Genomic DNA, 26,414 nt, shown 5'->3' with positions numbered 1-26,414 from the left:
ATAGCATCTCACTACGCTGATGGACACTGCAATGGAGTTTGGGGGGTGACTTGATAATGTGGTTGAATGTTGTAACCGTAATGTTGCTCATGTGAAAGCTTAATAAGATTGTATATCATGATACTTTAATAAGATAAAAGGGGGTAAAAAACCATCAAAATTTAGACTACTGCCAACTATGGTATATCAACATAAAGGACATTTCAGATATTCAATTATAATGACAAGTCTCCAAAAACTAGTGGCACAAACTGAGTATTTGCCTCACAGACAGAAAAACAGAAACAGGACTTTGGAACTAAAAGAAATGGAAAATATTTTTTTTACAGTGCATGTAATTGTTTTTATGACATTAGTAAAAGTCACCAGTTCTTTCAAATAATAAAATGAATTACCAATGTCAGTTTATTTTGAACAGTTAAGGAGATCTGCCCTTAAAAACAAACATACTCAAGTATAAGAGCTCAATGATTATTCCAATGTAGTTCTCAGGTTTTTAAGAACGTTTTAATACTTAAGAAATGTTCCAAATTTGATCTCAATAACCAAAATGGCCTAAATTATTGACTTTACAGTGACTTTAAATGAATAGCACACTTCAAATGAACACTGCATCCTTTAAGTTCCTGTTATCATACTTGGGGCACTTTTTTTTTAAAGTGAGTCACTCTGTAACTGTTTCAACATGACTGCATGATTTAAATATATATTCTTCATTGTAGAGCATATGGTTTCTTCAATTATGTAAAAAAATGTTGCAAATTATTCATGAAAAACTTGCTCTTTGCATAATAATATGCAACAGGTGTGTACTTTAAACACATGATAGCTAATTAATGGATGTTTGTATTCCTAAAATACTCTTTGGGGTGTATTCTAGGAAATAATTTCTGCATTCATTTATAGTTTTTATTTAAAAAATAACAAAAATGTATAACTCATTTTCAGGAATGCTTTCTTTAAAATGTTAACATCCCTCAAAACACTTTTTCCTGCTTAACAGCATATGCTTGAGTGCAACTCATAGTTTGAAAATTCTGCATGAGCCACACACCGTGTAGACAATAACAATAGAGAGTAAGGCTTTAACCATTGGTTGCATTTCTGCATTATATATTTAGTAGGAGTTTTATATGTGTTATGCTGAAACTTATCATTTTTCGACCACTTAAAATTCCTGGTAACATTCGAATGGAGTCGTATCCTACTCTTTAAAAAAATTCTTGCTCACCTTGACAGTGACCTCAGAGCAAAGACCAAGGGCCAAAAGTGGACCTTAAAAAAGTAATAGCCACATAACAGAAGAGGATCTTCAAGCTTATAACAAAAATCTTCAACTCTTTTCCTAGAATTGCATCTATCATCATAATCTTAATCCAAGAGTTGTAATAAAAATCAAATCACACAGGAAACTTTGTAATTTCAACTTCTTTGTTTAAAGTAGAAATCTCAGTTGTTTTTCAGGAAATGTCTTTCTTCCTGGTTATATGACAAGAAGAGAAATCATCTCGTTCTATTATGCCCCCCGCACACCTAAAAAGGGAATTTGGTTATTAGGGGAACATGACCAGAAAGCCAAAATGTATTCTTAATGTAGGATTATTTCTTAGCACTTAAACTGTTAGTAATTAACCTATAAATCTCAAAAATAAAATCAAATTATCATTTCAATTCATCAAGAAATTAAGGAAACAGAAATGTAATTACTGAACCTAAATTTTCCAAAGAAGCATATGGTTTAAAATACCTTTCTTCAATTTCAAAATGTGTCTATATAACTCTTAAAGTTCAGCTTCATCTTTTATTTGCATATATGACATATTTAGTTTATTTTACACTATGTTTGTATTAACGTTTATTTTTAGATGTTTTATGAATTGAGATAAATGTGATGTCCTAGTTACATATATTCCCTTAATTTACTTTTTTTTAATGTTTAAAGAAAACATTCCTTAGGGTGAACTTTTACTAACAATTTACTGTTTACAAACTATCAAACAAAGTTTTATAACATAAATATTCCTGATTCAATTATTTTCAATTTTGTTTAACAGACACAATTTCACTAAGAAGTTCAGAATTTTTTTTTTTAATAATCTAAGTTGCTATAGTTTTCGCAAGGACTTTTTGAAATACCTTCTCAAAAGACATTGTAAGATATTGGTAACTATTTCAAACCCAAGTTCAAGTATGAAAATAATCATGAATACAAGTAATTACAAAATGTCTATTAATGACAAACACTGTTCTGAACTTTTTCAATATTTGTGCTAGTCCCTCTGAAACAAGCTATTTGTCTTCTATTTCCGATGCCAAGCACTTGAAAGTTTAAAAACAAATTTTGAACTGATTGGAAAAACTGATTTAAAAAATGCTAGATATTAATAATTTTAAATAGAGTTTCTTACCACTTCAGAATGCTCACTGCCATTTGGTACATGTTTTACACACACTTTGACTTAGATTCCCAGGGTGGCTACAAAAAAGTCCTGTAAGAGGAAGCTAAAGTGCATTATCATAGTGATATTTCCACAGCTGGAATACAGTGCTATTAGTTTCCCATGCTTGGCAATATTTTTAAAATAGGCTCTCAGGCACCAAAAGACTAAAAAACTGACTATTTGCAAGCTCTTCAGGAAATGATAGTCTGGCAAACTGAGTGAAAATTCCACAACCAAACAAAACCAGTTTTTGATATAACATTAACATATTGCTAAAAGCAAAACACCCAAAAAAGTGTTGGGCCAAGGGATATTCATTCAAATTTCTGCTAAGTGGTTTTATTACATGACCCAGACTTAGACATGGAAAATGTCCTAGTGTTCAATGAAAGGCTAACAAACATGACAGTAACCCAGGTAGATGGGGAAAAAACATACTGAGCATGATTTATTTCTCATTTATTTAAATAAGTAGAAATGTTTCTCTAGCAATTTAAAGGGAATTTAAGTATTGGCTTGTGTAAAAACAAAGGGCTTAGTAGCTTACTGGATTTTGTATCCCTCACAAGAAAAACTACTTAACATATTCTTATTATTCTTTTCTCAACAAAGATACTTGTATACATTTGTTTCTTAATCTGCATTTGCTTCAATTGTGAATATTCTATGTGGGAAGGTATACGAAGAAATCTATGAATGGTTAATACTACACGGTCCTTAAATAAAGAATAATGTGGCTCTTTTGTCATCTTTCAGGTAGTATATTATAAGAATGTCACATTTTTCTGTTCAATGTCATGATCCAAAGAAGATACTTCAGCCAAATATTTCATTTTCTTCCAGTCTTTTGAAAATGATAACAAAAGCCTTGACAAGCATCCTTGTAGTAGAAGGACAGGATTTCTGCCAAGGAAGCCATGATGTTTTAATTAGAAATAATCAAATACTGGACAAGTTTAGTTAGTTGTACAGATTGAAATACAGTAAAGTGGCCAAAGAAGCTCAACACTGGGTGACAGTGGAAAAAAAAACAAAACCAAAGGCAAACTGTGTGCAAGATTCCAACTTACTTCACACCTGTAAATACTTGTTCACCAAAGAGTTATTAAAATATGCATGAAGGATGATTGGGAATTATAAAGATGCTTGAACAGTAGGTGGTCCTCTCATGTTCTGATGAGAATCTCAAGGCCAGAGAGGTTAATAATTTACCCAAAGCCAGTCAGCTAGATTGCCTGCTGGGAACAAACTCACCCCCAGATCATCCTTCACTAAACTCTAGGACAGGAAACACTCCGTAATGCACAGCAGAAGTGAAAAGAAACAGAACTGAGCTGAACTACAGAAACAGTCTTGATGCAACTCAGTCAGTAATGAACTTCAAGATCTAGGCCAAGTCACTTAACTCTACAGACATTTGCTTTCACCCTTAAACCAGGTGGAATGGATTTGATGAATTCTGACCTCTCTACCTCTAACATTCCAACAGTCTGCGCATACAAGTAAACCAGCACTTGTTCAGAAAGCTACTGCAAAAAAATAGAAATTGTAAAGACTTGTGGTTCTTAGGAGAATTCTTTAATCTCCTGTCAATTTTAAACTCTATGGTACAAAATAACAAGGCAACATGGTAAAGAATAACGAAGGAAGAAATATTACATGGGAAAAATAGGGTTTTGACAGAAAGAGGTAAATTGGGAAACAGGTAACAGGTAACAGGATGTACAGCAGGCAGGAGAGGAAGGATTAAGTTGCGAGGGGGTTAAAAGATAGAGATCGGAAGACCAGCAGAATAAACTTCCCTGAAGGCCACGTTATTGTAGCAGCATGAACAAAATGCTCTGCCAGCGTGAGTGTTTACAGCAGGTGATGGTGTAGAATGCACTTCTTCCAAATTACTTACTTGTTCTTAAACTATTTGGTATTACTATCCTTACCATTTTACCAAAAAAGGGACTGATATGCAGAGATTTTAGGTGCCACGGGCAAAGTCACAAAGCCACTAGGAGTACATAGGCAAGAGTATAAATTCAGACCCTCTAGCTGAATACTTGCTTTTCTCAACTAGATCATCCTGCCTGTCTAGTCATATCTTATATAAAATAAAAAAGGATGCTGTTAGACAATATCAGACTAGTACTCACAAGAACAGAAGACTGAAGGGAATAATATAAACACCTCATAAATTCAAAATTTGACCTTTAGAGGGCACACCCTCTTTGAAAACAGACAATAAATAACCAGCAAGACAAACAGTAAACAGAAGCCCTGATCAGAGGAAGCCCTCCACGGGGATCAGGGCAGACCCCAAGAAGGAGAGGATTTGAACCAGACCTCAGAAGGAAGCTGGGCCACTGGGTACAGGTCATTCTCCAGTGGGCAGTAGCCAGTCACTCACTCACTCACTCAGTCAATCATTGCTTGTAAGGGCACTGCAGGTACGGTGTCTGGAAAGGCTCGTGCCTGAGCCACCCAAGCTGGGGACAGCCTGCAAGCCCAGCTCTGTTTATCCTATAAAGAAAAAGGAGCCACCCAAGATTCTATAACAGGGGACTAAGATGTCAGCATCTTTCCTTAGGAAATCTATTCTGCAGTTTCTAAAACAATGGCCTATGAAGCAGAAAAGCCCCTGAGCAGACTGGGATGTGTGAGGAGACACATGAGCGAGAGGGGCAACGTATGAACGTGACTGAGAGAGGGGAGGGTGGATGGGAGGTCCTCAGCTGGACTAGCAGCCTTTTACTCACTGGCAAAACCGATCAGCACAGTTTGTGAACTCACTTAAAGAAGAGTTCGCTTAAGGTTCTACTCATTTCCTATAGCGATACATTTTTTTAGGGATTTTAGTTTTTATGTGCTTTAAAATCTATTACTTCACTTATTATTTCTGCCATCATTTTTAAATTTTAAGAAGTTTAAGATCGACTTTCTTAGCAACTTTCGAATACACAATACAGTACTGTTAGTTACAGTCGCACCTGTGCTGCACATCACATCCCGAGGAGGTACTTATTATAGCTGGGAGTTTGTACCATTTGACCCTCTACACCCCTTTCTTCTTACATTTACTAAGAGAGTAGATCTTAAAAAGTTTTTGTCACAAGAAAAAAAAATTATAAACTGTGTGTGGTGATGGATGTTTACTAGACTTACTGTGGTAATCATTTTGCAGTATACACAAATGTAATGATTATGCTGCCCACCTGAAACTCATATGGTATTATATGCCGCTATATCTCAATTAAAAAAAGAATTTTAAATCAATTCACCCAAGGCTACTTCTGTGTTAAGTCTCCAAAATGACTAAAATAGAGTTCTCATATAAAAACTAGGAAAAAAAAGAGGAAATAGTAATCACACAATGTGAAGGAATAATTAGATAAAAATAAGTTAAATTTATATGAATTTTAGAAGTATTTATTGCTACTAACAATTTAAAGAAAAGCTCTTTAGGTAAACCCCTCTTAAGTAGGTATTACTAAAAATTATCTACAGTACTAGCAAGATAATTACTTCTTGAAATACATATTAAGTTGAAAATGTATCTTAACGAGCATGTTTAAGAAGTCCTTAAAAGTCAAAAAGATGTCTAAACAGAACAGGACATCTGGGTGCACACAGAAGTAAGACTTAAAAGAGGGTTATATCATTAGGTGAACTACCATAAGACAATCTCTCCATTAGCTGTTAAATAAAAAACTAACCTAAATATGTGTAAATACATACTATGAATAATACAGAAGTTAGAAATAGAGTTGGTTTGGGAAAGAACAATGAAGAATATTACCTTAAATAGGGTAACAGTGGTGGAGAAAATATGGAGAAATGTATAACAAGCAAATTGCCCTTATATGACTGTTTTTTAGGTTCTATTTACAGATGGCTACATTAAGATGACAGCTGAATCCAGGGAGTAGATAAGAGATCAAGATAGTTCTCACAGTGGATAAAAGGACAGAGAGAGTTTAAGATAAAACTTTCAGGAACACTCATATTTAGCAGATGTGGGGAGAAGGATCAGCCAAGAAGTTGTGCTCAGAAAAAGAGGAGGCAAGTAAAAAAACAAAAGAAAACAGAATGCCATCACAGAGAGATGAGCAGTGGACTGAAGAGGAAGGTCAGAAGGCATTAGGACTGCGGACACCAGTTCTCGGCTTTGATGATGAGGGACGCATTCACATTTCCTTCTTCCTGCAGTTAGGAGGGAGCTGGGTCTGCAGCAGGGGGTGGGGAGGCATGGGTTTTGGGGTCAGATACCTTGCTTTGTTTCGTGCCAGCTGTGCACTTAGTAGGTCCCTAACCTGACACCGAGCTGCATGGGAGCCTAGGAGTTTAAGAGGGAAGCTCTGGAGTCTGCTTGCTTGAGTTATGCCCTGTTGCCATAATATCTTAGCTCTGTATCAGAGTTGTCACTTCAAGTTCTGCACCTGTTTCCTTAGCTGGAAATGTAGATGTCTTTCCCTGACTCTTACTAAAATGAACTTTTGAGCCTCGGCTTCCTTCTGTATATGACAGAGAAAAAGATAATACCAACTATTTCTGAAGTTGTTTGAAGAACTGATAACAAAGAAATGCCAATTTTCATACCCCTATTCTTACAATGTTGACGCGTCCTCCATTTATTACCAGAATAAATCATTCCTCAGCAACTATTCTGCATTACGCTGGATCACTCTGTTCTCCTGTATTACTGTTAACCCAGAATAAAATCCTGTTCCCATATTTGTGGCTTACTTTGAATACAGAACAGTTTAATTTGCAGTTTGTGCTGAAGACTCAAGATTTACAACCCAGGGCTCTTCAGGGCTGCTCACAACAGTAGGAAGCCTAAAAGTCAATCTTAACATCAGAAAAATTCAGTGAATAATATTTAAAACTCAAGAACTGTAGCCAATAAACACAATTTAAGAAGAACATTATTTGTAAATTCCAAACATTATTTTAAACCACATTTACTTTTTGTGTGGGTAAGCGTAGTGGGGGATGTTGGCTTCTCAGAGGGCACTGGCAATTTTAGTTGAAGGTCATACCTGCAAAATAGGTCCCTAAATAATTCAGAAGAACAAAAAAAAAAAAAAAAAGAAAGAAAAAGGAAATGACAGCCAGTGTCTCAGTGGTTATTAAGACCCCAAAATGTTCCTTTTCAATCATGACCACTGTTTCAGTTCCATTAGGACATATATTAAAATTGCCCGAACATCTCCCACTGAAGCTTCTGGAATTGCAAGGAAGAACATTCAACTTCTAACAGTCACATGCAGCTTTTGCCAACTTCCTTCAGCCCCTTTTGGCTCCTAGATTGATTGCCACCTGACTGATTGACTGTTTGAACCAAGGATGGCTGATGCCAAAGCAAATGCTATGTAAATATGAAGTTACTTGTATGAATCGCAAAGTGCTCAGAAGGGCACCTCATAACATTCAGGTTTACTCTGTATCCTGATTTAAGGAGGCGTATCATTTGCATCCAACACACCTGTGTCAAAGGCACTGCCTGTAGGCAAGAGTCACTTAAAGCATTTCTGTGATTCCATGAATATGAGAATGCAATGATTTAGATTTAAATGTTTTGGTCTGTGATACTGTGTTGACAGACATAAGGAATCTAAAAATAAATAAGTTATTTCAGGCTCTTATTTTATTCTATTGTTTGTTTTTAAGCACATTTCACACCTCTTTTTCACCAACATGACTTCCTTCCCACTTTTTATTTCCTCCCCAGCTTTCTCTGTCATAATCAATTGACTTAACTATATATGGTAAGTGTTCTCAATTAAAGAAAACTCAATGCACTAAAATCAGCCAGCTCATCTAGGAAATCTAGGTGCCACTGCAGTCACAAAGGGCTTCGCTCTATGGAGAGACAGTTCATCAGAGGAGAGATCAGTCCCACGGACTGCTGTGTTCTTAGGCCCTAGACAGCACCTAGCACATGGAGATGTTGCTCAGTAAACATTTATTAGTTGCATGGATGAATGTGTTTTCCTGTCTCCAGGGAATGTGTACTCCCTCTCATTCGTTCATTCACTCAATCATTCCCTAACGATTTGGCCTGCACTGCTGCTCTGATATAATCTGCTAACTGTCAAGGCTTCTTTGGTAGACAAGGCCAACGTGGTTCCTGCACTCAGTGGAGCTTATAGTTTATACTGTTCATTACAAAAACGCTGTTTCGGGATTATGTTGCAACACTGTTGGTAATCTCAACAAGTGAGGGGCGATCACATGCTGTTCATGGGCAGCGGCCAGGATATCAATGTCCTACATTATGCACAATGGTCCCATGCAATAATGAATTGGGCATGCACCTCTCATGCCTTTTGACCACACTACTTCAGTTTGTGTAGGTGAAAAATCTGTTTATAAATGATTTGAACACAGACTCTAACTCTATTTTGCATACAGGCACAAAGCATTTTTGTATAGTTGTCCAATATAATGAATTCTCTACAAATGAAAGTACTGTGTAAATCAGTGGAAAACTGCAGTTCGCAACTTCACCAGGAATTGTTAACTGTTACTTCCAGGGGCCACATACGTGTGCCACACACCTGCTAACATGCCATTAGAGCGGCCCCATCCATGTAGCCTGTGTGTAGGGGCAGGCATGTGGGACTCCTTCCTCTGGACTTGCAGTGTGGTCATGCTGGACAATCACAAACTGAAATACATGCTTCTTAAGAATAAATAAGTTAATTGCTTTTTGAGGTTTTTCTTTTTTTTTTTTAAGAAGAGCAAGTGAGAGGCTTTTATTTAGAGATAAAGTGAGACTACAGAGCTCCTGGCTCATGCCAGGAGAGGACAAGAGAACCCCAGGGTGGTGCGTTTTCTAGGGGTTTTATGGGCGGTTGAGAGACAAAGGGCTAGGGATGCACACCTGCGAAGTGGTCCCAAAACGTTTATCTTTGAAGAGACATTAAGATTCTTATTAGTCTTACGGTTTGTTTATAAGAAATCTACTGCTCTGATTTCCTGCCAGGATAGCAGCCTCCTGGTCTGGGAGCATATCACTCAAGACTGCCTGCTTTGCTCCCAAGGTGGACAGAGTTATTGTCTGTTTGTTAAAGAGTATGTTAAGAAACTTACTTTTTAACTAATAGGGTTTTAAAATGCAATCTTATTTTCAAGATGGAATCCTTCCTGTTTTAAATACATTGTTTGGGCTTGCTTGTTAAATTGCCCAGGTTGCTAATCACTTGATTAGGGCTGGAGGAAGAAAAGCAGCACCTGGGTAAAGTCAGAAAAATGAACTGGTTCCCCCAGCAGGTCAAAGCAACTCTCACAATGGATTATCTTGCTTTGTTTTTTCCAGAGGCCCTCACCCTACTCTGTCTAAGCCTATAGTCCCTGCCTCATTCCCCCATCTACAGATGGAGACCCTAGCTGCTGCTAGGGGAAAGGGGGCAATGACTGCTCTGGCTGCTTCATGCTGGGTGCAGTTAGGTCTCCATCACTGGTCAGTCGAGAGGGCTTCAGAAGATGGGCACTTCTGTCTTGGGTTCCATTTCCATAACCATTTGCAGTCCTATGGCTTCAAAAGGATTTAGAAAACCAGCTCCATATTGTAGTCCATGGGACTTCTGGGCCTGACATAGTTTGGACTTGCTTTCGGAGGTCCTGGAGTGAATCAGAGACATTTTGTGAATTTGGAATGTACTCAACTTTAATTATAGCACAGGTCCCACCTGTGCTGCTGTTAAGCTGTCTAGTGCCATTTTATTTAGTAGAAATAGTTTTACTTCAGTATTAAGACTAAGTATTAAAGTATTTACTTTAGTATTAGAGTAAAATTGGCTAAGGATTTGATATGCCAAATTACATCTTCTAAACCAAGAGATGGTATAAAAATGGAGGCTAGGTGATCATGCCAACGAAAAACACTCCTAGTTCATTGATGTTGCAGGCTTGGGAAGTTTGCAGGGTGTGGGATGTTCTTAACCCAACATCCTTGCAGCCAAGAAGAAGTTTAGTTACTACACTTATTTACTCATTTGTAACAACTATGCTAGATTACTTATAAAACCTTCACTAAAAATGACAAAGTCAAGCTTCTCTTTAAGCATTCTTTTATTTTGAAAGATTTAAGCCAGGCTGTACTGCAGAAGATAAATTTCTGCCTCAGGGAGTCTAGTTTAAAAACCTCCCAATTTTTGAGGATAATGATGAGCCCAATAAGTAGAATAGATTTCCAATAAAAGGATTTAGAAAACTACAGTTTTCTAAATCTACAGTTTCTAAATCTAAAAACTACAGTTTTATACTGTAGTAGTCCACAGGACTTTTAACGATTTTCCTTCCTTGTGGCAAAATTAATTTAGCCGCATAACATTATATTGTATACTTCTCTCAGGGACCAAGCCTCTCTAATCAGAGCATTTGTATTGAGGCCAGGCTTACATGCAGAAGATAAGACACTTCTTTTTCAGGGTTTGGGTATCAAATTGCTCCCAATTTTTCAGAACGCATGCCAGAGGCGTGTCTGGCTTTAAACTTGAAGAGGATGCTCCCATCTGGAAGCGAGAGAAAGACAGGTGTGCGACACCTGGTCGGCCTTGTTTGTGAGGGTGTCCCCTCGCCTTGGGGCCTTGGTGACAGTGGTAAATCACCTCTGCCAGGTCTACTGGATTTAACCACTCCTTACCAGCATGGCCTGTACCTTGACTTGATTTCCCTCTTGCTTTCCCACCAAGCAAGAGTCGCCTCAAAGCTCTGGATTTGGTGGGACCTTATCAGTGTGCTCTTACTTTACACCTTTTGGGAGTGCTAATTCAAACCCTAATTTCTTCTGCACGGGCTTTAGCACAGTACACTCGGGATCATTCCTTGAGAGGCCCCTGCCTGTCTGATAAGTACAGGGACTGTGTGACCTCTCGTTGCCAGAAGAGTGGTTGGTCAGAGTCACAAGCCTGTTCCTCTTCCCTGGGGCTGCAGAAAAGGAAATGCTGTACCCCAGGATGACTGTCTTTTAGGAAGAGAGGTCAGTAGAATAGAGCCATTTACATGTTGGGCTCAGTTTTCAGGTTGACTACTTCACAAACTTCATTCACACTTCACAGAAGAAATTGGCGTGGTCCCAAGAGGACTGCTTCAAATGAGGAGCAGGGGAACTTTTTCTAAGGCCAAAGATAGAATTCAGACAGAGGCTGCCATGGACAGTTATGAAGGGGGAGTCTATACTCTCAAACACCAGTTTCTGCCACTGCCTGGGAATTACCCTACAAGTCAGCCACTGTAAGAAATCTGACCTGTGAGACAAGAGGTCGGGGGTCATTTGTGACTCTCACATAGGCAGCAGCCTAGCCTGAGGTTTGCTCAGTGCCATCAGATCAATCAGCCGGAGCCAAGATCCAGGACCACTCACTGTCTACTAGTCCAGTCTGCCCTCGGAGTCCGCAGATTAGGGTAGGAAAGTAGGAAATCGGCTCAGTCCCTCCCCACCATTCCCATCCGGAGGCAGGGGATCAAGGAGCAGCAACACCGGGAAACCTTTCATCCGAGACTTAAGACTGGTAGCCTATGCTAATCGTCTTTTAAGTGGCTAACAGGTGCCCAGACACATCTTTATGAGATAAAAAGTACAGCATTTAGTCAGGAATAAGAGCAAAGCATAGATCTCCTACCTTGCAGTGGTGAGCATCAGGTTCCGTGAGATTGATGAAGTTAGAGGCACACTTAGGGCATGGAAAGAAAGTAAAGAGCACCCCAGAATCACTTAGAGACCAGGGCAGCCTATAAAGCAGGCTGGGAGTCAGAGAGACAGAGGGAACACTCCTCATGGATACCCAGTCGGGCTGTCGGGGTCCAATTGCAGACAGGCAGGCCTTTGAGAAGCCGCCTAAGTGTAGCCTCAGCCTAGACTCTTGCAGGTGCCCACAGCCTTCCTCAGTCCCTCGCATCTGAGAAGATGCCTCTGAAAGGGAATCCTGCCCTCCACTCAGTTGACTTTCCCGGCTCCCAAGGGAGACAGGGGATCCACTGAGGGAGATGCAGGGGAACCTGTCACTTGAGACTTTGAGAACAGCAGCCAGGCTAGTCCTATTTAAGTGGCTGACAAGTGCCAGATGTTATGTGCCATAGATGACTTCCTTGTATAAGAAGAGTGAAAGAAAAAGGCAGGCTCAGGTGCCAATACTCACCTCCAAAGTGATCCTGGATAAGCCCCCAAAAATGATGACGGGGTTCTTGTTTGCGGAGTCGAAGAATGAACTTCACAAACACTCAAGGTAAGAGAGTGAGGCAGAGGCTTTTATTTACAGATCAAGTGAGAGGACAGAGCTCCTGGCTCACACCAGGAGGGGACAAGAGAGTGCCCACTTTTTGAGGTTTTTATCAATTTTGCATTGGTTGTTTGCATTAACTATGAAGTTCATTTCAGGATCAGAAAGGAAGCATATGTATTGTTAAAAGAAACTCTGCTAGAAATGGGAACCCCTAGTCTAGACAATAAATAAGCCAATAATGACATTTGTGTGAAGCATATTAATTGGGTTCTGTGATGGAGACAAATTGAAGGAACCACTTTATAGAGGGTAGTGGGGAAAAACCTTTCTGAGGAATCACAGTTTAACTGAAACCTTAAGGACAAGAGGAAGAGAAAGGAAGAACATTTCAGGGAAAAGAACAGCAAGTGCAAAGGCCGTGAGGTTGGAAAGAACTTGATTTGTTGGAGGAATTGGGGGGAAAAAAATCACTGATGATGAAGTACAGCAAGTGGGAGGGGACAAGACACTAGGCGATGGGCTTCCTGGCAGAGTCAGGAATGAAAAGGACACAAAGTGGGTGCTGAACTGGCTGGGGGTATGTGGATAAATCAGGCATCAGTGTGGTAGGAAAACAGTTGGGAAGATGTCCAGACTATGGTGGCACCCTTGGGGTTCCTGGAGCTCAAGCACATAAAGTTAGGGAGCTGTGTAAGCAGCACCACAGGCATGCATGGACTGCAAGGACCTCAGTATCCTGTGGCCTGAAGGGGGCTAGTGTGCAGGAAGCATCCTTATGAAAACCTAGAGAGGTGTTATCCCACCCTGACATTTTACCTGTGAGTTAATTCAGACACCACAGAGGAGACACAAAAAGTCAGATCAGACACAGGGAGTCTAATCAGCTGGACTCACACCAGATACTTCTTTGATTATAACTAGAGCTCCTGGCTTTAGCAGAGGCTCTCCCATAGTATAGAAAAGAAATTATAAAAGGCTACATATAGTTAAGTGTTATAATCATTCATGTGATATCATTTATAATCCTGAGAACAAATCATATGTAAAATTAACACCAGATAATTAGTTATAGATGGAAACCCTGGGCTTTAAAAACTTTTTTAATTTGATGACTTTCCTAACAAGGTTCATCCCTAGAAAAGATTGGCTGTATGCATGATTTACAGAAGATAAGCTCTTTATTAAGAATTCAAAAATCTAGGCAACTCCAATAACAAGAGGTGTTAGTATTGTGTTGAGCACTTGGAGACACTATATGTAACATGTTCACTTCAGGAGTGACTTCTGCAGAGGAACCCAAACGTGGATCTAATGGTTGTGTTAAACCTCCTCTGTGCCCTGCCAACCCAGATGGAGAACACATAGATGATGAGCCTATTTTCAGATCCAGAGAAGACACTGCCAACTGTTTGCTCTACCTTTTCATAAGGTCCCCTGTCCTCTGCAACAGGGCCTGGGGCACCACGTGTTCAGACAGTTCTTAAGACAGCTCCCTCATCCCCATGGCTCTAATTGCAAAATGAGCAATAAACAAAAGAGCAACAATATACAAATATACAGTAATGACTCTGGCTCTCTTTTCTGATGCAAACAACACAAATGACCACTGGGACACTCTTCAGCTGCTCTCCTGGCCCCACCACACCTGTTCTGGTGTGGAGCATAATTTTCTTCTCTCTAGGACACTTGTGGCAGCCTTCATGCCCTGTCACAGCCAGGGCAGGGTGGCAGAGGGTGGACTGGGGTTAGACCAGGCACCTGGGTGGCTCTCATGGGATCTTACCAAGTACACTGTTCTCAGAGGTCACATCTCCAGGGAAGCAGTTGAAGAGTCCAACTCGGGAAGAAAAAGACATGCGGGTGGAGTGCTTTAGGATTTTCAAGATTCTCATACACATTATATCTGATGCTTGAGGTTGATATAGCTTATATCATTGTTACTTCAATTGGAAGATAGGGAAATTGATTCTCAGCGGTACTGGGGTATGTCCAACTTACTTATTTAAATTGGTGATATGGCCAAAGCCTACTCCTGATTTTTGAAGAGACCTAAGTTCCATTTTAATACTAATTAAATACTCATCAAGCTACCAGCCTTTTGCTGGTATTGATAAACTCAAGTTTTCAAAATATTAACCAGAGTATTAAGAGTTTGGTCAATGCCTAGAAAGACAGTTTATACTAGAAAAAACACTTTGCTCATAATAGTTCGTTAGCGTCTTTTGGCAAAGAAATAGATAAAGATTGTTGTTGGAGTTAATAGACTAAACAGACAGTTAAGGATAAATATGATTAACACAGAGCCCTCAACTGCCACAGAGCAGTAGAAATTCATTAAGAAAAAGTAAACTGGAAATCTAAATTCATACTCTCAAGCCAGAGTCCAACAAATAAGAAGTGTCAGTAGTTCATCGTCCTTGGTACATTACAGTCTGTCTTACCAAGCATTTGCTTTCTTTCCACCATCGATTAGTTTTAGATGTCCTTGTGTTTCATTTTACTTTGGTATCATTTCATTTACATTGAATCATCACAGGTCACTCAGCCGTAAAGAAGGGAAATGCTTACACACTACGTTATATCATAAAGCTATGGAGCTAAAAGCAGCTGAAAAGAGTAATGCCTCAGTGAAGATTCTTCCAAGTACATAAAAATATAGGTTTCATAGAGAATCATAAATTTTTTTAAGTGTCCAATTCTAATTTTGAAACATAAGATCATCTAGATTTAAAATTTAGGCCATCTTATTGTTTAGAAATCATATTTCTCTAAGAAAATAGTCTAAAAGTTTTATCTTTCATTATCATTTTACTGTGCAGATCACATTTTCCTGCTACCAAACAACTTATAATATTTTATAACACAAATAACCTTATTAAAATATTACTATAATTTACAACTTCACTGGTAATGATATGTTTGATAGATTCAAATTTGACTGCATATTCCATTCATTTTTGTTATACAAATGTATATATATATATTCCTGTTTGCTCAGAAGATGAGAAAATCCAATATACTAATAATTTGAACTTGTGCTAAATATTTTATGTAAAACATTCTCCCTTAAAAACAACCATGAAATGCTAGGAAGAAATGGTTCCTTTCAGTATAACTTAAAACACAGTTCTGCAATTAAACCCATGTATTGTCTTGTCACTCCTGTAACAGCGAGGTATATGTTTTTGAAACATGACACATCTAGTTAAGAGAAGCTCTTCCAAAGCAACAAACAGAGAGTAAAACAAAGTAAACAAGAGTTCTTATAAACGGAACTCCTGGAATGCTTTTAAGCCATGTGCTTGCTTATCGTGCACTGATTGTTATGGCTACTCGTCTCTTTCCCAATTTATCAATCCCACTGCTCTCTATTTCAGTACACTTCTGTGATAACGTTAGTTGCTGACCAAATTCCGTAACCTAAGAGCATTTGTACAGTGGTAACATGTGATATCTTCATAGCCCCTTGCGATAAAGCAATTATGTTCTCTTGGTGTTCTAAGAATTAGCACCAGATGCCATGTTTTTCCCTGCGTCACGGAGGGGCCCTGTCACGGGATGTGATGTGTAGAAATCACTCAATTCATGCAATCTAAAACATGAACACCAACTAAAGTGGCGTGACCTTTCCTGAGAGTAAAAATGAAGGATAATGAGACTGACTTGGGTGCTACAACATGCTTTTAGGCTGAATGCTCCTCTGGGGATAAGGTCAGTCTAGCCTGTTTAGCTCAGGCATTGTACGGAATACACAGAAAGAACAGACCTGTAAAAATATCATCTGTCAGAGCCCTGCAAGCAGGTCCAACATCCTTATTAGGAGAAACTGAACTGGACTTGTGAAAGCACAAAGAAGGAAGAGGATTTAAAATTCTGCATGTCTATATTTGTGTTTTCAGTGTCATAACTATTTTTCTTAGGTTTGTAAAACCTGTCAGCATTTTGACTTATTGAATTGATGAACTAATCAGGAAAAAGCTCTGAACAGAGATCACAGTTTACAAGGGATTTGAAAGAAATCAACTTTGAAAGAGCACAGAATCTTAAATTATGTTACAAAGTTTCCTAATTCCGTAATTAAGAACTTGACTTAATTCACTGTGTTTTCCTGTCATTGTGTTTTCTTTGTTCCAGATTAAGGGTGGAGAGGAAATTATGCAAATATATGGGCTGGAAATGATTTCCCTCAGTGGGTACAGACCATCTGGTTTTCCATGGTAGAACAAAAAAAGGTATAAAGTGGGAATAATGGAATAGCACGGGTTCCCAACAAGATTTTAAAAGACTGAAATTTCTGGATGTAGCAAGTAGTCTTCACGTTTATCATTTCACCCAATTGAAAAACAGAGGTTGGGGAACATACCTAAGTGACAATGATCAGAAAAAAGCACAAACAGCAAAGATCTCCCAAACACTTGTTCCCTTACCTTATGAAACTTATTTTATCACAGAATTGTCTTCTAATCTGTCACCTAACAGGATGAAGGGATATAGCATATACTTAGTTTAAAATCTGTAATTGCAAAGGAAACATATCAAAACAAAACAACCCCCCTCACTCCACCGCCTAAAACACACAAAAAACCTTACGTGAAATCTGGTTATAAACACAGATTTCAGCAGGAAAAAAAGTAACAGAAATGGTATATGCACAGTCTTTACGAAAATATCTTTACGTGGCTTGTACATACATTCCCTTGCAGAAATGAGTCTGTCCTTAACTTTCTGAAAAGTAACTGGGACATAATGATAAGGAAAAAACGCTCATTTTTTATCTCAAATGGACTATTCTAGAAGATGAAAACACGTTTAAATAGAAGTGGCGTGTTTAGAGAGGATTAAAATGATTTTTAAAGCTCGAGCTAATTTTAACATGATCTTGGTAGCAGGCCTGCTGGGTGATTTTCATGAACTCTGCGAAGAAGTGAGGACGCAGCTGGCCTTTGGTTTTGCTTCTGGAAGGCCTGCAGTGCCGGCTGACTCCTGGCTGTGTGCTGGGAGGCCTCAGCTTCTGCTGCAAGGCACTTGGGCCTCAGAAGTCACGGAGGGCCGCCTGACTCTGAGTCCCTATTCCAGAAGGAAGGCTGAAATAGCAACGGGAGCCTGGGCAGTGAGAGCATAATTATCTGAGGGAAGAAAGAAAAAATAGCCATGTGCAGGCAGGTGTGTGTGCCCCTGAGAGGCTGCTCCCAGGCCTGGAATCTGGGCTTATCCTGCTGACCCCTGTGCCCTCCTAGACTTGGGACATTTCTGGCTGTGCTCAGATTCTGCATTTGTAAAGCGGGGGAAGTAATGTGTCCACTTCACTGAGTTGCAGTGAGGATTAAATAAAATAATACACATAAAGAATCTGGCAGCATACAACATACATGCTCACTAAATTTTTGTTGTTGCTGCATTTTTTAAAAATTGTGGTAAAGTAGACATAACGCCAAGTTTGCCATTTGAGGTATTTTTATACATACAGTTCAGTGGCACTAAGTTCATTCATACTGTTGTACAACCATCACTACCATTCACCCCTACGACTCTTTTCATCCTCCCAAACATTAATATGTAGCCATTAAACAGAAATTTCCCATTTCTCCCTCCCCCAGCCCCTAGCACCCACCATTCTACTTTCTGTCGCAGTGAATTTGTCCATTCCAGGTACCTCATATAAGTCAATCACACAGTATTTGTTCTTTTGTGACTGGTGTAGCTCACTTAGCCTAACGCCTTCAATTTTAATGCAATGAATGCTAGGTTTCTGCTAGTGGAATGAGAAACAGTCCCAGAGAAGGCAGGCTTTCTTATTCAGCTGTAGAAATTTAAAAAATACATATTTTCTCAAGCCAAAAGCAGGTACTGATCAGTAACAGGGACCCTTAATTATTCACACAAGCTATCTTTTCTTAGCCTGGGCAGCTTGCTGAACCTGCAGATCACTGACAACTGTCCTTTCTGGGTCTCTCTTAACAAACGACTTTCAACATCTCCACCAATTAGCTGTTCCAGCCGCAATAACACATCTCTCTAAAGTGATGTGGAAACAGTCAGTGACAAGTGGCTGCTTTCATGAACCTGGAATCCTACTGCACCTCCTACAGCCCGAGAATTACTACCTTTTACATGACATACACAGAAGGGTCTCCAGGTTGAAGATCTCTTTAAAATAGAAACTTTTACTGAGCTCAGAGTCAGCCACATCGTCATCTTGGACCTCACAGTCAAGCTACAGGGCCAAACACTCAGAATGTAACTACATCACATTAACCAGACACTTGACAGACCCATTCTTTAATTGCTGTTAAATTGAACTGAATTCCTCCACTCCTGAGCTTTCAACCAATCTTTTACCCTGAGAATCCTTTAAATATTTATTTTGCCTGCAATAGATTCATGGCTCCATCATGTGCACAATTGCAGACATTTTTTTTTATCTCGCTATGTTATCTGAATAAATGCTAATTTCCTTAGGAACAGAAACCACATTTAATTTCACCTGGGCGGTACCTGACACATTATCATGTGCAGGGGATTAATATTTTTGGCATTAGCATGAAGTTACTTCTTTTTCACATGGTTACATTTGAGTGCATGTATAAACTTCTCTTAAAAAATAGTGAAACATCAAATTAGCATTAATTATTCACAGCCTACTGTGAGAGCTCACTGTAAAGCCTTGTAAGCCCAGCTGTGAATGATGCACAAAACCCACTGATGGGGAACTTAGCCTTGAAAGGTTCCAAGCATGGGTTTTTATTGAACATTAAGCTTTATTAAACAAAGTCATGAAAATGGTCATAAACCTGGCCCCAGCAGGAAATATCTCAGGCTGATCAGGTTCCATGCTGCAGAAATACCTGTGTTGGTGCCAAGACAAGAGAAGTCCAAAAAAGAAAGGAAAATGAAGAGGAAAAAAAAGAAAAGAAAAAAATAGAAAAAAAAGGTCTGAAGTTAAAATTCTTGATCTGGTACATATTGATATTGAAGGTACATTCTTTAAGCAATTGCCAGGGCTTCAAAGGAAATACACAGCCATAAATAGCTATTCTCAGACACTTCAAGTATTTTGTATTAACTCTTATAAGCCTTTACAACCTCCTGTATAGAGCTACAGAAAGATAAGAATTATTGATTTCACTTTATAGGCAATAAAACAAGCCTAGAGATGTTAATCAGCTTGCTCCCAAAGAAAGAAGTCAGAGCACAGAATAAAATCTCGTGCAGTGAGCTCCACTCACCTGATCATATTGTCAGATCAAAGCCATTTTCTGTCCTACATGAGGAACTAAGATTAGGAGGCCTGAGATGACACAAAATAGATTTTGTAAAGAGGGCACTTGTATCAGGGGGTGTGGAATCTTCTGGACTGTGACAGATCTATTTTATGTGTTGGTAGACTAGATAAGGATCTTAGATATGATTTTGGAGGTCAGATCTTTCTCTTTTCCGACACCTAAAATGCCACTAACTGGTACCCAAACCTATCACTGGACTGAGGTTTACAGGCAGATGAGTGATGTGTGTAAGGTTAACAAATGACACGACACTACATCAAGGTCAAAATGACAGCAGGTCCCGTACCCAGAAAGAGTACAGAATATTCCAGTTCTCCAACCCTATGGGAAGAGAGGAGGAGACTGACCACTAGAAGGAGGGGCACCCCAGGAAGATACAAGGGTGCAGGGTCCTTCTGGGCTCTGATGGCAAAACTTGATGATATATCGGTTCACACTGTCCTTGACAGTGCAAAATCTAAAAACCTACAGGTGAGACAGATTACACTTTTTATATTAACTACAGCTTGTGCCAGATGTGCTCTTTAAAAATTTTTGTGTAATCGCTATTAGCTCTCTGTGGAGAACAAGTTAGATATTTAAACAAACTTAAAAACTTTTGTTCCACTTTCCAAATTTAAGGCTTGACCTTTTACCTGGTTTAGTGCTGATTTCCAGTCACACAAATACTCTTTTGTCTCACATGAAAGCACCCTTTAGTGACATCTGCACAGTGCTACAATTTAAGATCAGGTTTTATGAAAGAAAGTATTTTGATGGTTGAGACTAAATAGGAAAAAACTGTATTAATAGTTTATTCTGTAAAGACCTATTCATCTAAAAAATAAAAGTAACATTTGAATCTAAACACAGGAAACCTCTTAAAATATGCAGATACAAAGAATATACAAATATTCAGATAAATGTTCATCTTTGCTAGTAATATGTTAAACAAGAATTAAAGTGTGTAATTATATCTTAAAGCAATTATTAATATCTAACATGGGGTATATTGTCATGAAATTAGTATATTATCAATATTTGGTTGGCATTCTCAATTGGTATAATTACCTTGAAATGAGATTTGGAAAAGCAAACCCAGAGACATAAGTATTCAAACCTACTCACTGTGTAAAAACTTTCAAATATGAGAATTTATCACAAAGAAGTTATTTAATAGAACCAAAAACTATATGCTCAGAAATGGTTATTATAAATTCATTTATCTATGAAAAAGTTACAAAATCAACCAGAAGTCCACCAATAAATGACCACTTTATCTGGACAAATTATGGGAAATCCACACACAGTTTTATCATGCCATTATTAAAAGTCATCTCAAAATACAGCTGAAGGAAAAAGGTAGAAACCAGAATTGTATGGACACTACAGTTTCAACCTTAAAAATATGTATGCTTATGGAAGAGGACTGGCATGTAATTTGCCAGAATAAAACAATTTGATGAAAAGTGGTGAAATTATAGGGGCACCCACCCACACACTTCTTTTAATGTATCTTCCATTTTTAATACCGATACCTTTTAATTAATTACTTTGACATGTCAAGCTCTCTTTCAAGTTGTTTTCAATTTTAATAATAAAAATAACTTGGCAAATCTCTGTCAGAGTTGCACAAAATTATCGTTTGCACAAATTGTTTTATAGGACAATGTAAAATCAAACATTCGGACATCTCCTGGTGATGAAGCTAACATTACCATGTTCACCCTTTAAAGCATCCTCAGGTACATGTATTAGCTGCCAGGCCTTTTTGACATTATGCTTACATTTAAATACAAATGATACCTGGAAAATATGGGAATTGAAGGGCAGCAGAATATGCCATCTCAAAGGGTGCCACTTGGGCATGTTGATTATTTTGAATTAAAGTCACTTAAAAATAAACCAGGGAAAGAATGACGCCCTGACCCTCCTTTGCCCCACTAAAATCAACCTCCCATGTGAAGATACCCTCCCTGAACCAGGAGAGTAGAAGGCATCCTTCTTGCCAGAGATAGGGAATTCAAGGCGCAGAAGGCTGTAAAAACAAACCTTGTTACATCTTTACTATTTGCCTTCCCAAGCCCAAATCCCATTATTCTGTCAATTCTTCACAATACTGTTTCTTTGTCTTAAAAGTATAAAACCTGTCTTCTGTGGCCCTTCTCTTTCATATTTTTATGGATTCCCATATATACGAAGTTAAATTTGTTTTTTTCCTCCTGTTAATCTGTTTTATATCAGTTTAATATTAGACCAGCCAAATAATCTAGAAAGGAAGAAGGGAAAAGTTTCCTCCCCTACAGAATGCACAGACACATATAACTTGCTGCTGCTTCTTCTTTTTTTAACTGCTTTAGCAGTATAAAGATTAAAGAAAGAATATATAATACTTCAAAAATTACTAGATTTCCTGCAATATTTAACCTCCATTATTCTTGTTCTCTTTGGCTGATTACCATTCAGGAGCTCTGCTTCTTTACCATTTGGGAATATTTAAGTTCAAAAATATTCATAAACATATAGACTCAACTATTTGCATGTAGTTTCACTTGTCTCCTCCCAGCCCTCTGATGCTGGATCCACTGATACCCAAGTAGGAGTTTCACTTTCCAGGGCAGTTATTTACTTTAATCTCTCTATCTTTCTTCCAATATGCAAATAAAAACTCCCAACTTCCCACTGCTGCCTCTCCTAGATATCACAGTTTACAATCTCAGAGCTAAGTTCCTTCATTATTAGCTGTTACAGAAAATGTAGGTAGATATATGTATTCCTTTAACAACTGTAGGTACTATGCAAGCAATCTATTTGCACTGATTTTTAGCAAAAATTTTCATAAATACCTTGGAGCATAAATATTATTATTATTGAATTTTACAGATGAGGAAACTGAAGTTCAGAGAAGATAAAATTTGCCACATCACATTTTTAAGAGGAACTATTCAAAGCCAAATCTAAATGGACTCAAACACTTGCTCTTAACCAGTCAGAGAAACTAAAATTATGAATAACATATTAAGTACAATAGAAAAACCTGCACTAATCTGAAAGATCTTTAATATTTGAAGAAAAGAGAAAGGAGGTAGAGAGAATGGTCATTTTGGTCTAAGAATAACAGCACACACTTTCACTCATAAAGAAACTTAACAATACCAGAATTCATAAAAATGTACTTAATACTAGCCAGTCATTTTTCCCCACCTGGCAGTGGAAAATTATTGATACCAAATTTCATTGGCTTAATTTCACTTTAATCCAAGATGAGAATTAAATACATACTTCTAAATACGCTCTCATGCATTTGGGATTTGTAGTGACTTTAAAAAGTACCAATGATATAAAAATTGAAGTCCCAATTGGCTAGAACAAAAATAAAGGCTACACAGTTCAGCATCCTAAAGAGTTATTCCATAATACATGCACATTGCACATAAATACATGTACGTGTGATTTTTAAAATTCTTTCCACTTATATTCTTGCCCAAACTGAAAGAAAAATTTTGTCACTGTTCAGAAACTCTGGGATTGACTGGATGAAAGTGTTAAATGGTAAGAGAATGAAGTCTTTATGTAGATTTACTTTAAAACTTAACCATTAAAGCAAAAATCCATGTACGTATCATCCCTATTCAAACACTGGCACTAATTAAAATGAGAAATAACTAGGCCATTGAAAACAAAAATCAAGAATTGGGGAAGAGAAAGCAGCTTAAAAGGATAAATATTCCTGTGCAGATTCCCCATAATACCTCAAGACAGAACTGAAATTAACTGTACAATAAGTTATTCAATTAACTGTTTTAGAGTCATCTAATGTTCCAATCAAATAACTGTGATATTTCTGTGCCCAATTTCAACACTGAAACTATCCAAAATGGCCCCTGGAATATATTTGGCAATGTGGATACTTGGCACTTTGGGTTTTGGATTATACAATTTCCTAATTCATAATAGAATTTCTCTGTAGAAAAAACTGTAACAGCTATTTTGTGTGTGATCATATTCTTAGAAAGCAGGCAAGTTTATGGGAAATGATGACTGCCAGTGCCTCTCAAAGCAAACAGGTGTTGAATAATTTCTGAATTAAACATGAGTGGCATTTGGAAAGCTCAGAAACTTGGGTGAAGTACCTGCTGCCCAGAAATTCTTTATAATTAGTATATACATTGCCAGCCATGTCGGAGCCTAAAGTAATATAACAGGGTCTACAAAATTTAATGGGGGTAAACATAAGCAAGGAAAACTGTTATGTTTAGAAAACTGAAAATGAAATATAACAAAACATCATTGAAATCACATAGTTTAAGCAACACATCTCAGAGTTTACTGCCTGTGCTAACACTTTATATGATACAACAGAACGAATGACAACCGCAACCGGATATTTCTTAGTATTTTTTCTCTGTTAAACTAAATTTAGTGTAGATTGGAACTACAAGAGACAAAAAAGGTAACTTGGAAAGAATTTCTAGACAAGCTGTATTTTGCTGATTTTAAAATTATATTTATACATCCTATTTGCACAGATACTTGTAACCTTATGATTATTTTTATAGGCTACAGTTTACATTTGGGTCCTAGAATTATCATTTTTTTCTGAAGCATTCCCTAGAGAGGCACTAACATGGATGCGGTCTTTTCTTTTTAAAAGTTCTAAACCAAATCTAAAGACCTAAACATCTGATCTGTGTGTGGTAAAGCTCTATTATCCTTACATATTTTAAATATGAGACTCTTATTTTTGTATTTCATTAAATTCAAAAACTTGTTAAGTGACAAAAAGCAATCAAATCTTAATTTGTAGAACACAGGAAGTCAAATAATCCTGATTTACATAGAAAGGCCTCAGAAAACAGCAGAAACAAAAAACAGACCCATCTCAGTGGCAACAAGGGACTCCACAGCTGGAAAAGCATTTTCATTTTCCACTAAGTTTCTCTGCTTCCTTCTCTTCCATCTCAGTAAGATACATTTTAAAATCAGAATTACAGACTTACTTGCTTAAAGCCCCTAAGAAAAACTTAACAGAAAGCGGAGCAACTATTGTGATTTTACCTTGAGCTCATTACCAATTCAGCACACTCCTGTTTTCTTTAAACCACACCATGCATCTGGCCTGCCTCCCTGCCCGTATGCTTACCCCAGAGAAAATGTACTTAGTTTGAGAGGACGTGAAGCGTCTGTCAAGCATGCCAGCCCAGTTCCAAGTGGGCCCAGCTCTCCAGAGAGCAAGAAATGCTTCACAGGAGCAAGAACTCAGTAAAAAAGCTCAAGGCAGCCAAGTCTGGCCTCGCTGAGCAGCGTATCAACTGTTTTCCTTTTTCTTGCTGGCTGGGGGCTGTGCAGTCCAGCCAGTGTGACTTTCTAAAGTTCTTCAGATTACAACGGTCCTCTCTGTTCCAAAACCACTTGGACACAGCCAAGAAGCCCATCAAAGTCCATTAACAAATCAAGTGGGAGGGGCTTTGTGTACTTTGAATGACATCAGCTGGCTTAGAAGAGCGAAGCCTGCCAACTCCTGAAAGCAGAGTAACAGTTCCCTAATATCAGATGCGGGGCCCGCGGACAGTGCTGACCACAGCGGTGCTTGAAGATGCCTTCCTCACTGTGGAACCACAGATTGCACAACTAACTGGACGAGTTGCTGGCATTTAAAGGAACCACTGGACCAAAGGAAGAGTCTGGAATAAGAGTGAGAACATTCTTCCACTTACACCCAGTAAGGAAGTATTTCCTCTGTTGCATACAAGAAAGTGGTATCTTTCTTCTTGGCTCACCTTTCAAATTCTCAATGCGTATGAAAAATGTAATTCTTTTCTCATGCAGTCAAATAAATATCACTTGCATGGATTTAATTTTATTTAAATTAAAACACCTCATCAAGATACCTCAGAAAAAGGAAATGATAATCACAATAGTCTGAGATCATGTTTGCAAAGTATGTAACAAAGGATTCCTACCCAGAAAAGAGAAAGAACTCCTACAATTCAATAAACTGAAGACCCACAATCTGAAAGAATAAGAAACATGAATAAATAAACCATACCAGAGAATTCCCTGGGAGCAAATAAACATGATAAAATGTTTCAGTTCACTACTATTCAGGAATACAAATTGAAATCAGAATTTACCATTTCACAGCCATGAGAGTAGAAACATCTAAGATATCTGAAACACCAGATCTTGGTCAAGCAGGGGCCATTGCAGCAAACTACAGTCTGAAGGCCAAACTAGTAACAGCTATCTTGTTTTGTGTGATGTGCAAGCTAAGATTGTGTTTTACATTTTAAAATGGCTGAAAAAAAAATCAAAAGAAGATTGTATTTTGCGACACACGAAAATGATATGAAACTCAAATTTTAGTGCCCTTCAACAAAGAACACAGTTATGCTCATTCATTTTTATATCTTCTGTGGCTGCTTTGGCTCAATAGTGGAGTTAAATAGTTATGGCAGAGACTAGGTCGCTGTCCAGGGCTTAAATATCTC

At 38.1% G+C, this 26,414-nt stretch overlaps 1 protein-coding gene across 9 annotated transcripts in view; it reads right to left on the bottom strand.

The window, feature by feature from the left end:
* The window catches only part of CACNB2 (calcium voltage-gated channel auxiliary subunit beta 2), a 401,898-nt gene that overhangs the window by 157,076 nt on the left and 218,408 nt on the right, over positions 1 to 26,414 (bottom strand). The window contains exon 1 of one of the 9 annotated variants that reach the window (XM_017653322.3): positions 25,067 to 25,261. The exons of the other annotated variants lie outside the window; for them this stretch is intronic. Within the exon in view, the coding sequence (XP_017508811.1) occupies positions 25,067 to 25,117 (51 nt within the window). The 5' untranslated portion in view covers positions 25,118 to 25,261. Of the gene's footprint in view, positions 1 to 25,066; positions 25,262 to 26,414 lie in introns of those variants that run through there. 9 annotated transcript variants of the gene reach the window in all.

This window comes from Manis javanica, chromosome 2 (genome assembly GCF_040802235.1).
Source record: "Manis javanica isolate MJ-LG chromosome 2, MJ_LKY, whole genome shotgun sequence".
Taxonomy (NCBI): Eukaryota; Metazoa; Chordata; class Mammalia; order Pholidota; family Manidae; genus Manis; species Manis javanica.
This window is presented reverse-complemented; position numbering and strand designations above follow the sequence as displayed.